The sequence below is a fragment of the Rhodnius prolixus genome, unplaced genomic scaffold, assembly GCF_049639745.1.
Source record: "Rhodnius prolixus isolate KJV_2025 unplaced genomic scaffold, Rpr scaffold_17, whole genome shotgun sequence".
NCBI lineage: Eukaryota > Metazoa > Arthropoda > Insecta > Hemiptera > Reduviidae > Rhodnius > Rhodnius prolixus.
In genome coordinates this window covers 2,444,336-2,456,604 of record NW_027411626.1, presented here as the reverse complement: position 1 = coordinate 2,456,604, position 12,269 = coordinate 2,444,336, and the positions used below count along the sequence as shown (strand labels likewise).

Here is a 12,269-nt window from a genome sequence, read left to right as displayed (position 1 = left end):
AAAGTGCAGTTTAATGGTTGATTTAACAACTAAAGGTCCACAAGCCAGCAAGTCATTCATACTTCAACTGTGAATGAACATGGTGTAAATATGAACACTGTGTGTATATTCTATGTTAATGTACATAGAACATAGTACAAATAAACCTGGTAATTCAGTGTTGCCAGTTTAAATTAACGCGCCCCATCTTATAAAATACAATTCCAATTTTATGATTCTAGAACATTACCTATAAACAAAACATTACAGAACTCTTAAATATGTTAAATTGCAGTAAATTTATTTTAAAATGTTTACAAAATGTTTTGCTGTTTATTAATATTTTAAATAAAACAGATAACAAACCATGTAACCTTCCTCACTCAGTCAGCAAGTGTAGTGTTTGTCGGAAATTTAGTTAATGGCTAAAATTAAGTATACCAAAGTAGAAAATTGATTCATTATTGAATCGATTCCTTAATCAATATATTTGATGATAGATTGAGTCATTTTTCTTTTATTTCTACTTAGTTGTAAAAAAAAAGCACCTAATTTTGGCTGACGGATTACCTAGCCGAAGGCGCTTTTGTTTTCTTTTTTAGCTGTAAAGTTTGTAAATTAGTTTTAATAAAGTGTATTAATATTATCATCTTTGATGATCGATAAAAGTCGAAACGATCAGAAATGGAATAAAACCATGCTTGCTTCGAGGGATAAAATCGCCAAAATAAATGGATTAAAGTTCTTATCACATTTCAGTGGTAATTAAGTATTTGTTGGAATTTATTTACAACACATGTTACAGGTCCTCCATCATCTGATGGCGGCTCTCCAATAACTGAGATGGAAGTTGGTGTAAAGAGGTCCGATGAAGAAGGGCCACTCACCACTGCCTACAAAGGACTGGAGACTGAATGTCTGGTAACTGATCTGTATCCACATACTTCCTATAGTCTTACAGTGCGGGCGGTGAACCGTGTGGGGGCGGGTCCATGGTCTACGCCGTTGGATGTCACCTCCGGCCCGGCTGTGCCTGTTCGCCCCCAACCGCCTGTATTGGCGCACATTCCGCAAGGTGTGGCCGTATCGTGGTCCACGCCAAGGGATAATGGCTCTCCGTTAACCCAGTACATCGTTCAGATGGCTACCCCACCTGGTGATAATTATTCGCAAGTGTATTGCGGCCTGGCGCAACAGTGTGAAGTGAGACCTGTTCCACCTGCGACACTTTGTCTTTTTAGGCTGCAGGTAAATTTATTGTCTTATAGAAAATCATATATTAGGTTGGGGAAAAAGAAATCCATTATTTTTGCGTGAAATTCAAAACTTTATTTAAGATGTTTCGGATTGTCCGATTTGGGTCAAATATGCACCGTTTTGTTGCCATTTTAAAGGTAGCTTCATAATGCCTCTCTCATAGAAGTCTTGGTTCTTATTGGCGAAAAACTCTAGTAATCGATTTTCACAATCTTCTCTTAATCTCAATTTCTTATCACTCAGGAAGTTTTGCAATGCGAGAAAAAGGTGGTAATCGCTTGGTGCCCAGACCTGGACTAATGGTGGATGCATTAAAACTTCCCAACCAGCTCCCGGAGTTTCTGGCGGGTCACTACAGACGTGTGTGGCCTTGCGTTGTCCTGATGGAACATAACACCTCTTCTGTTGGCAAATTCTGGCCGTTTCTGGTCAATCGCTAGCTTCAAACGGTCCAGCTGTTGACAGTAGAGATCTGAATTTAGTGTTTGGCCATACGGAAGCAACTCATAATAAATGATTCATTTCAAGTCCCACCAAATACACAGTAGAATCTTCCTGGCCGTTAGTCCTGGTTTGGCCACCGTTTGAGCTGCTTCACCACGCTTTGACCACGATCGTTTTCGCACAATATTGTCGTATGTGACCCATTTCTCATCCCCAGTCACCATCCGTTTAAGAAATGGGTCGATTTCATTCCGTTTGGCCAAGGCTTCGCAGATGGAAATTTCTATCCATCATGTTTTTTGGTGTTAATTGATGTGGCACTCCATACATCGAGCTTCTTTTCGAATCCAGCTTTGCGCAAATGGTTTAAAACTGTTTTATGGTCGATCTTTAGCTCCTGGGCGATGCTACGACTACTAACATGCCGGTCAACTTCAACATTTTCGACGACGGGCCTGCCTGTGCAAGGTGCATCTTTAACATCAAAAATGCCTAAATGGCATCGACGAAACAAAATTGCACGTAATTAGCTGTTTCAGTATCGGCATCATAAACACCATTCACAATTTCAGCGGCCTGGCTTGCATTTTCCCCTTTATCAAAGAAAAACTGTAAAATTTACCGAATTTTCTCATTGTTGACTTCCATTGTTAACACCCTGTAACTCACAACTGATTGGAACAGACAAAAAACAGCAAAAGAATTTTTTTAGTGTGAAATGTCACCTTGACAACGAGCATAAACTTGAAATTGTTTGATCGATACTTTACGAGATATCGATCACTACAACCATCTACCGAGAAAATATAGGATTTCTTTTTTCCAAAACCCATTATAAATCTCCTTAACAAAAACTTACAGTTTAAGGGTTGATTAAACGCTATAAAAAGGTACACGCAGATCAGCAAGTACCATCATTTCATTCTTACTTCTAGTATCATATTGTTCAGAATGTATAAGTTGTCACAGACCCTTATACTGGCCATTTCCAAACAGTAAAGTGTAGCACCCATTTAACTTATCGTTTAAGCACTTTAATAATTATTTGATAATAAAACTTCTTTACAAGAACTCAATTAAAAGGGCTAATATTAAATTATCTTTTAGAAGTGAATTATTATTACAAGTAGTTATTTATTTGTTATTAACTGTGGTGTGATTTGTGCTCTCGTATTCTTCTGTAGCAACAAAATTCCTAATTTAAATATAAATTGGCTAATATTAAAAGTTTTCAATAAGAAAATAAATAGTACAAATCAGATGTTTATGGTTTTTTTTGTTTTTCAAATTTCAGGCAGCAAATAGTATAGGTTCTAGTGAATGGTCGGACGTGAACACGATATTGAGTGAAGCCGGAGTGCCAGGTGCTGTGGTTGGCCTGAAGGGTACTCCAACACCCAGCTCGATCTCGTTGAGTTGGGGCGAAGCTGCGGACCATGGTGATCCCGTAACCCACTATACGGTAGACAGTGGGGAAACTTTAGTTACTTCAGTTACGCAAACCTATTGTACGATTGATAACCTCCAACCTGCCACTACTTACAGGTTAGTTTACTCAATTGTTTTCAATTTAAATTGTTTTTTCTCCTATGGTCTTTTGTGAAAAAATCGTGCTTTGTGAGGGACTTACAGTTGTTGTTCATTCTCTTTGGTGACTGATTCATAGTTTCAATGGGATGAAAAAAATAATTGTCATTTCAGTCGTGATACATTTATTCTGCCGAGCTTTCGACCTAGGGACTAGGTCCATCTTCAGGGCTGTGGGAACAATATTTACAGATTGTTAACAATGATTCTATTAAAATGAATATGTACAATATAATGAAATTTACCAAAAATTATTTACCTAGTTTATAAAGTAATATTTTTACATTTCAGGATTCTGTCTTCTGTCTTGTCTGTTCATGGACTGAGTGTGATCGGACCTGTGTGTGATTTGTGTTAGGTTGTGTGGAAGTCAGTGTTGCCAATTGTCAAGTATTTTGTAGTAAGTTGGGCGTATATGTTGTTTAAATTGTTCGTGTCTGTTTCTGAAATTTAAACTGTTTTCTGTCTTAGATATGTATATCATTTCTAGCACTTTCCTTTTTTTGCTGTGTTGGTTTCTGATTTAAGTATCTTTGTGTTTGGGAAATCGAAAGTGCGATGATTTTCTGTGCTGTGGTGTTCTTTTTTAGTTTTGTGTCGTAAGAGTGTTGGTACTGTCTTTTTTTAAAAAAATACTGTGATGTTTCGATTGTTACTTACAGTAACAATCGATGAGTAACAATCGAAAGCAATTTTGAATATTAATATTTAGTACTGATTCGTTTTTTGACTGATTGCCTTAAATTTGAACTTATTTCTCACAATATAATAATTGACTTCATATTATTTTTATTTATTTATTTATTTTTTTCAATTTCTAGAATTCGAGTGAGAGCTGTGAATAACGTAGGAAGTGGTGCTATGTCGAGTGTTCGAATTACTACACTGCCACTGCCTCCGCAACCTCCACAACTAACCTGTAATACTGCCGGTCATAATTATCTTAAATTACGATGGGGTGCGCCTAATTCAAATACTAATAATCATGTTTTTACCGTGGTTATGACCTCCCAAAATAGGTAATTAATTTTAATTATTATTTTTTAAATAATTTATTCTTGTAAGTGTATTATATATAGATTGGATTTCCAAATTTGATGAAACTGGAACGTAAAGAGGCCCACTTTGCTGAGTAGAATTTTTCTTAATTTTCCTCATAAAAAAGGTTTCACTGATTTTATATAAACTTTCCATATATTTACAACATTTGTCCCAAAAATTGCTGTTAGAAGGTTGGTAAGTTAGATTCCTTTTGAAGTGAAAAGTATAAAAATGTTACTCTAAACCAGCATTTCCCAACCTGTGGTACGCGATTTGCTGGTTTGTGGTACACGAAAAATAATAATCAATAATGGCGGGCATAAAAAATTTAAGCATAAAAATATCATAGAAACGTTTTTTTCCTGTAATACGAGGGTCGTTTGAAAAGTCCGTGCAAAAATAAAAACTACTTAATTTTTTGGGGTAAACCTTTTTTTATTTTTCAACATAGTCTCCTTTTAGGCTTATACACTTCGTCCAACGCTGCTCTAGTTTGTTGATCCCTTCCGAATAATAGGATTTGTCCAAGTCTGAAAAATAGCCATTCGTTTCTGCAATCACCTCCTCGTTTGAATAAAATCTTTTTCCCGCCAGCCATTTCTTCATATTGGGGAACAAATAGTAGTCCGAGGGAGCCAAGTCTGGAGAATAGGGGGGGGATATGAAACGAGAGTTGGAACCCTATTTCCATTAATTTTACGACCACAACTGCTTAGGTGTGAGCTGGTGCGTTGTCGTGATGGAAAAGGACTTTTTTGTGGGCCAATCGTGGGCGTTTTTCTTGCAGCTCGGTTTTCAAACGGTCCAATAATGATGAATAATATGCACCTGTAATAGTTTTACCCTTTTCCAGATAGTCGATGAGGATTATTCCTTGCGAATCCCAAAAGACAGTCGCCATAATCTTTCCGGCCGAAGGAACGGTCTTCGCCTTTTTTGGCGCAGATTCCCCCTTGGTAACCCATTGTTTAGATTGTTCTTTGGTCTCAGGAGTGTAGTGATGTATCCATATTTCATCCACAGTGACGAAACGACGCTTTAAAGTCCTGCGGATTCTTCTGGAACAGCTGCAAACCGTCCTTGCAACACTTCACACGATTTCGTTTTTGGTCAAGCGTGAGCAATCCCGGCACCCATCTTGCGGATAGCTTTGTCATGGTCCAAATGTTGATGCAAAATATTATGGTACCCGTTCATTCGAGATGCCCACAGCACTAGCAATCTCACGCACCTTCACTCTTCTGTCATCCATCACCATATCATGGATTTTATCAATGATTTCTGGAGTAGTAACCTCAACAGGGCGTCCACAGAACGTTCAGCGTCACTTGTGCCCATATGGCCACTCCGAAAATTTTGAAACCACTTATAAACTGTTCTAATCGAAGGTGCAGAGTCACCATAATGTTTATCAAGCTTCTCTTTAGTCTCCTGAGGCGTTTTGCCTTTCATAAAGTAGTGTTTAATCAACACACGAAATTCTTTTTCGTCCATTTTTTGAAAATCACTCGACTTCCTCGATTCAAACGAATGCCAAACACAAAGAAATAGACCGATCTGGCTGAAACTTGGTGTGTGTTCTTCCAAGAGATGCTACTAACTAAACATAACCTCGATACGCGCCAGTAGTGCTATCTCTCTGACTTTGCACGGACTTTTCAAACGATCCTCGTACATAAAAATTATTTTAATTAATAATATTATTTAGTAAAGTTGTTAATATGTACAGAGTAATAAAGGTTAGTCTGTCTCAAGATATACGAGAAAATATAATAGCACATTTAACAGGATCCAAAACCGAAAACACAAATGATAATTGGTATTTCAAACCCATTATATAAAGAAAATCTTTAACAAAAACTTACAGTTTAAAATGTTAAGTATAAGGGTTGATTAAACGCCAAAAGGTACACAAATCAGCAAGCACTCAAAATTTCATTAATTCTTCATTAATATTTAAGTAATTTTACTGCATTAATATTCATTAATATTTTTTAGAATTTATTAGATGTCACAGACCCTTATGCTGGCCATTTTCGTCTACAAAATATTTGTTCAAGTAGCACTGTAGATTGACTGTAATATCTAGTTATTTATAATAATCAAACTATTAAAAAGAAAAACGTTATAAAAAACAGGTTAAAAAGAAAAACGTTATAAAAAATAAAAAAAAATTATGAGGCTAAAAAATTCAAAACTTTTTTTTATAAAAAAAAATGTAATATGTAAAATAAAGTAAATAAGATATGTATATTTTTAGGACAGCTAATTATTCCAGCATTTTACTATAAGTAAAATTAAATTAAAATAGAGAAATCAATAATTGTTGTTGAATAATCTACTTGTTATAACTGTGTGTTATTTGTGCTCAGGAATATTTCGGTAAGACGAATTCAAGACAGTAGCCTACTCTAACTTTGTCTTTTTCTACTTTAACATGCATGTACATATGTGTGATTTATCATAATTATAACAAAAAAATATTATAAATGAAGTGGCCAGCATAAGGGTCTGTGACATCTAATAAATTCTAAAAAATATTAATGAATATTAATGCAGTAAAATTACTTAAATATTAATGAAGAATTAATGAAATTTTGAGTGCTTGCTGATTTGTGTACCTTTTGGCGTTTAATCAACCCTTATACTTAACATTTTAAACTGTAAGTTTTTGTTAAAGAGATTTTTGTACCTTTTGGATAGATTTTCCTTTTTGTCTATTTTACAAAGTTACATATCTGCTTTACAGATTTTTTAAATTTGGAATAAGCAATTCTATCATTATAACCTGATAAGATGGTAAGTCGGAACCGTAACTACCACTAGAGAGATCTTTTTAAAGAATGATTATCGTTAAGGTCCCCCAAACCATCCTCAGTAACAACTTTTCTTGAAAAAGCGTTTTGAATAACATAGGAAGGTATTTGTGCGTGAATAGCAAAATTAAACTGCGATTTCATTACTTCCTTTTAAGAGGAGTAAGAAAAATAAACTGCGATTGCAGAACTTCTAGGCAAAGAGGCAAAGATTTTTTAATCGAACGACAATTCATTGATTTAAATCGGTTCACTCATTGATAATTTAAACGATTGCAGTACTTCCTCTTAGTAGGTGCAAGAGCATCAGCAATGTAGAGGAGCTTTAACCACTTATTCGAGCTGAATTTTATCAAAATCGGACTAAGCGTTATAGAAATATTGGTAATAATAGTTTTAGAAAGGGCCTTATTTGGGTGGGGCAAACTCCCCTCCTTATGAGGCACGGCGTCGAGACTTTTAAAGTGCAAATCTGTACAAAATTTCGATTCGAATGACATTTCATTCATGAAAATCGGTTCACGTGTCGATAATTTGAAACGATTCCTATACTTCCCCTTAACAAGTGTAAGAGCTGATCGCCGCTTTAATGTTACGTAGGGGAGCCCTAACCCTATCATCCTACCAAATTTTATCAAAATCGGGCCAAGATTTACAGAGTAATTAGTAATAATAATTTTGGAGGGGGCCTTACATAAAGGGGGCTAACTCCTCTCCCATACGATGTACAGGGTCGAGACCCCCAAAAGGCACATCTACATAAAATTCCGAATCGAATGACACCTCATTCATGAAAATCGGTTCACGCGTTTAGGCGCTACGTTGTTTACAAAAAAGGTAACAACAAGAACAAGAACAAGAAGAAGAAGAACAAGAACAAGAACATTTTTTGAAAAAGCCGTTTTTGCTCATTTTCGGCAACTTTTTTCTCGAAACCTATTAGATCTGGGTTGTTGGAAAAAAATTACAGTTATAAAGGAGGATTTGGAGTAAGATTTAAAGAAAATTTGGGAATTTTATCTTTTATAGAAAAAGAGAAAAAAATTGTCAAAGTTGGGTGTTTTTCAACGTTACGCTTTTTCGTGCAGTTTTTGATGGTCCTACCGGACAGTTTTAATTTAAAAAAAGCTACACCCATTATCAATAAACTATGTAAAAATCTGCTTAAAAAGACTGGATTGTAATGAGTTAGCTCTTATCAAGCAACATTAAATTTAATTGGCACTTACAGGTAGTTGAATGCTTAAAAGAAATTAATTTAGAAGATTTGGGCACAAATATAATAATCCTTAAGAAGAAATTTGTCAATTAATTAATAATTTTGAAGAGAAAAATATGTACGCAATTTTTAATTATTTCAAAAAAAGTTTTAAAACTAAGATCTTACGCTTTACAAAGTTTATAAAGTGAACATAAACTGCTTTGTAACAGATAGATTGTATCTCTTCACAAATAAAGATAATAATAATAAAATAACACACTTGGAATAACAAATTTCACGAAATACAATCATTTTTACGAAGTGGTACAATTTAGAATGACGTACTATACCAAGTGGTACGCGAGCTAAAAAAAAAAGGTTGGGAAACGCTGGCTCTAAACGTTCGGAGTTCGAAGACTATTTCTAAGTCAAGAACTTTCGAGACTAGTAAGTATGAGGAATGTTTTTTAATATTGTATCTTGTGTTTGAAACTTTGTTCAGTAACCGAAGAAACGTAGTGTATGAAGGAACGAGTACTAGTTGCAAAGTATCGCGCCTACAGGAACTAACTTCCTATAATTTTACCATTATGGCGGCCAATACAACCGGGAAAGGTCCAGAATCGGAAGTATATACTTTCACCACGGTGATCACACCACCACCTCCAGTCAAAGGTATGAGAAGACCAGCTTTTTCTTCTTTTTCTTTTTTGTGCACTACAGGTAGTTCAAGGTCTTCTGACTGGTTTATTTGCTTGGGTTAGGGCTTGTAAGTCTAAACAGGAATAGAGAGGATCCGGCTTAGACAGCCACTTTTTACTGCAGTGAAGAGCTGGGACTTATGACTCTTAATGCTAATATCTATTATGTTGTTGCAGGCCTGAAAGTTAGAAATATATTGAACAGGAGTTGCCATCTAGATTGGGCAGCTCTGCGACCACAGGGTAACGATAGTATAGAATATAATGTTCAATGCGCTCGTCTCAGGGAACAAACATATAAACTGGTAATAAATACCACTTAAAAGTAAACGAATAAAATATAAATTTTGTATCTCATATATTTTGGTCATCAACAACAATAAAATTTTTGGCAATCTCCCCACAGGTTTATCACGGTGCAGACCATAGTTGCGAATTAAAAGATTTGGATGCTGGCGCCGAATATCTGGTTCGAGTTTGTGCAATTAGGCAAAGCCCACGCGGCGCCATAGAAGGCCCATATAGTTCTCCGTTAAATTTCTCCACGCCTCCCGTCCATCACGATACACCGCCTCAGCAGACTGTCAGGATGCAGCATCACCAGGTAGGTAATAAACTCAGGATCAACTCCTGAATAAAAAAAAAAAATTTCATTTTGAACAGTCACACACACGTAATTTATAAGTTAAATTTATAAGTTCGGAAACTTAAATATTCAGAAGACCCCCCCTACAGATTGAAAAAATGTTTTATCTCTTTGGAAACCCCAACGCTTATCAAGTAAATAGTCTCCAATTGTTTTTCACCCAGAACACGATTAGAGCATCAGTTTGGTTTGGAGATTTTTGACTTCACTAATGTTTCCTGTGTCTTGCATTACACTTAGAATTGACTGGCTTCTTCTACAAAGCTTTTAAAGATCCGATAGCTTGGCATTAATTCAAATTAAAAAAAAAATTATGGCTGGAATTGGTAATAATCTTTCTTCCCATTACTGCTGTAACATTTCTCCTGGGAAAATTCGAATAAAGGCAGGAGATTTCCTCTAACGTGTCATTTCGTGTAATTTATGGACTTACCACCTTTGTAAATATTAATAAGGGTTAGGTGATGGATATGTATCCAAATTTCTATATTTAAAAAGAAAATTTGGCAATTAGGGGAGAGGAGGGCCGCATTTGAACAGAATTTACATTTTCTTTTAGGCGCCACGGTAGCCGAGCGGGTTAAGAGGCTAGACCTGCAAAGCTAATATGTATTGTAGTACTGGGTTCGATTCCCCTAGTCTAGGTCTTGGATTTTATTTAATGGTTATTATGAGAAATAGTAAAGTATGTTTGCTAGTCGCCTCCGTCCATGACACCTAATTGGTAGTTGGACGTTAAGCCCCGCCTGAAAAAATAGGCGATTACTTTACTTTACTTTCCATTTTCTGTTTGCAGAGTGCGCACAGAATCTTATTATTGAACCTTTTTATTTTGTTTTCTACAACTTTCAAGTCTTCTTAACAGATCTATATCAATAAACAGTTGGTACTTAACAATACATATCTATATTTTTTTAATTTAAAAATGTTGTGTCAAATGTTAATATCTGCCCCACTGGCGGGGTAGCTTTGAACAAAATATGAAATAGAAAGAAATGATATTTCTTTACTCTGAATCTACCTTCTATCAGTTATTTCTCTCACTACTACATTACTTTCTCTTTTAAACCACTCTGAAATCTAGTTCAAAAAATCAAGAATCACTCAGTTCGGGATGGGTTTAGGAAGTTTGAACAAAATATTCGGGTTTGTTGCGCATCTTAATGTAGTAGGTTCGGACCACTTTCCCCTTCTCTGCACAAAAGTCACAAACTTGCAGGGGTCGGTGGGGCGGCACATTCTAACTGGTGATGTTGAAATGTGGTGCCCCTCTCCTTTCATAAAAGAGAAAATATAATATCCAACACTTTTTGTGCAAGGAAATAGACTTTTTCAACTTCCAAAGCTGGAACAAAAATTTTAGGTACTTCCACCTTACAAAATATAACCATTCCTCAATTCTGGACTTCTACCAAACAATGAAAATGAAAGGGAAACTCGTGTCAATTATACACAACAGGTCTACCACACAAAATACGTCTTTAAATTTGCTATCATATGGAGGCAATCCAAAAAACCTAATAACAAAATCGGGGGATACAGTTTGGCATTTTAGTTCTACGAATCTATCGTCTACATCCAAAATTAAATTAGACCACTGGATACCTAAAGGATCAAAGAATTCATTACGATAAGCGAGGACTGTGACACATCGCGCGCGGTAGAGGGGAAAGCGCCGCCATTTTGAGATCATTTTGCTGCGTATCGAGATTTGCAATTAGTATAACTTTTGACTCGGAGAAGCTACGATTTTCGTTTAAGTTTTAATCGTCAGCTGTCGTCACAATCTATCGATTGCATATAAAACATTAGTGTAAAATAGTGACAGTGAATATAATAAGGTGTTAGAATAAAAAAATATAATAAAAAATATATAATGTCGGCCTATACGCGTCGAAAAGCCAAAACCAAATACAGAGATCGGTATACGGTTGGAAAGGGCTTCCACAAGAACAATCGAATGGTAATAATAAAACAGCCATATGGCCGAGTCAAGCTGTGCCGTTAAACGTAAAAGAATGAATACGGCCGAACGGATCAACGCGACAGTGTCCAGTACATTTGCAGCTGGGGCGGTTGAAAAATTATGCAAGTGGATGATGAAATCGCTTCTACATCGACAACGGACTGTATAGGCATAGATTGTGTTCGATCGTCGATTATGAAAGACACATTGATTTCATCCTAAATACATGAATAAAAAATATTTTATATAAAAAATATAACCCGTTACGTAAACGTATTCACGTACAACACACGGCCGTGTCCATGACACAGCCACACACTTTACACTTTTTTAAAAAAAAAATAACTGCAGATTGTGTTCCATCCATCTGACAAATTATTATAATGATCAGATGCCAATTGATTGGAACAGACTGTTTGGATAGATTTACCTATACAAGGGTCGTTTGAAAAGTCCGTGCAAAAATAAAAACTACTTAATTTTTTAAGGTAAACCTTTTTTATTTTTCAACATAGTCTCCTTTTAGGCTTATACACTTCGTCCAACGCTGCTCTAGTTTGTTGATCCCTTCCGAATAATAGGATTTGTCCAAGTCTGAAAAATAGCCATTCGTTTCTGCAATCACCTCCTC

General features: G+C 35.8%; 1 protein-coding gene across 5 annotated transcripts in view; it reads left to right on the top strand.

Annotated features, from left to right (window-relative positions):
* Nucleotides 1–12,269, top strand: part of mtgo (miles to go) — a 240,895-nt gene that overhangs the window by 227,393 nt on the left and 1,233 nt on the right. For all 5 annotated transcript variants that reach the window (XM_074138842.1, XM_074138841.1, XM_074138845.1 and 2 more), the window contains exons 13-18: nucleotides 785–1,227; nucleotides 2,975–3,225; nucleotides 4,089–4,286; nucleotides 8,828–9,000; nucleotides 9,204–9,331; nucleotides 9,433–9,630. In XM_074138842.1, coding sequence (XP_073994943.1) covers nucleotides 785–1,227; nucleotides 2,975–3,225; nucleotides 4,089–4,286; nucleotides 8,828–9,000; nucleotides 9,204–9,331; nucleotides 9,433–9,630 — 1,391 coding nt within the window. The remainder of the gene's footprint in view (nucleotides 1–784; nucleotides 1,228–2,974; nucleotides 3,226–4,088; nucleotides 4,287–8,827; nucleotides 9,001–9,203; nucleotides 9,332–9,432; nucleotides 9,631–12,269) is intronic.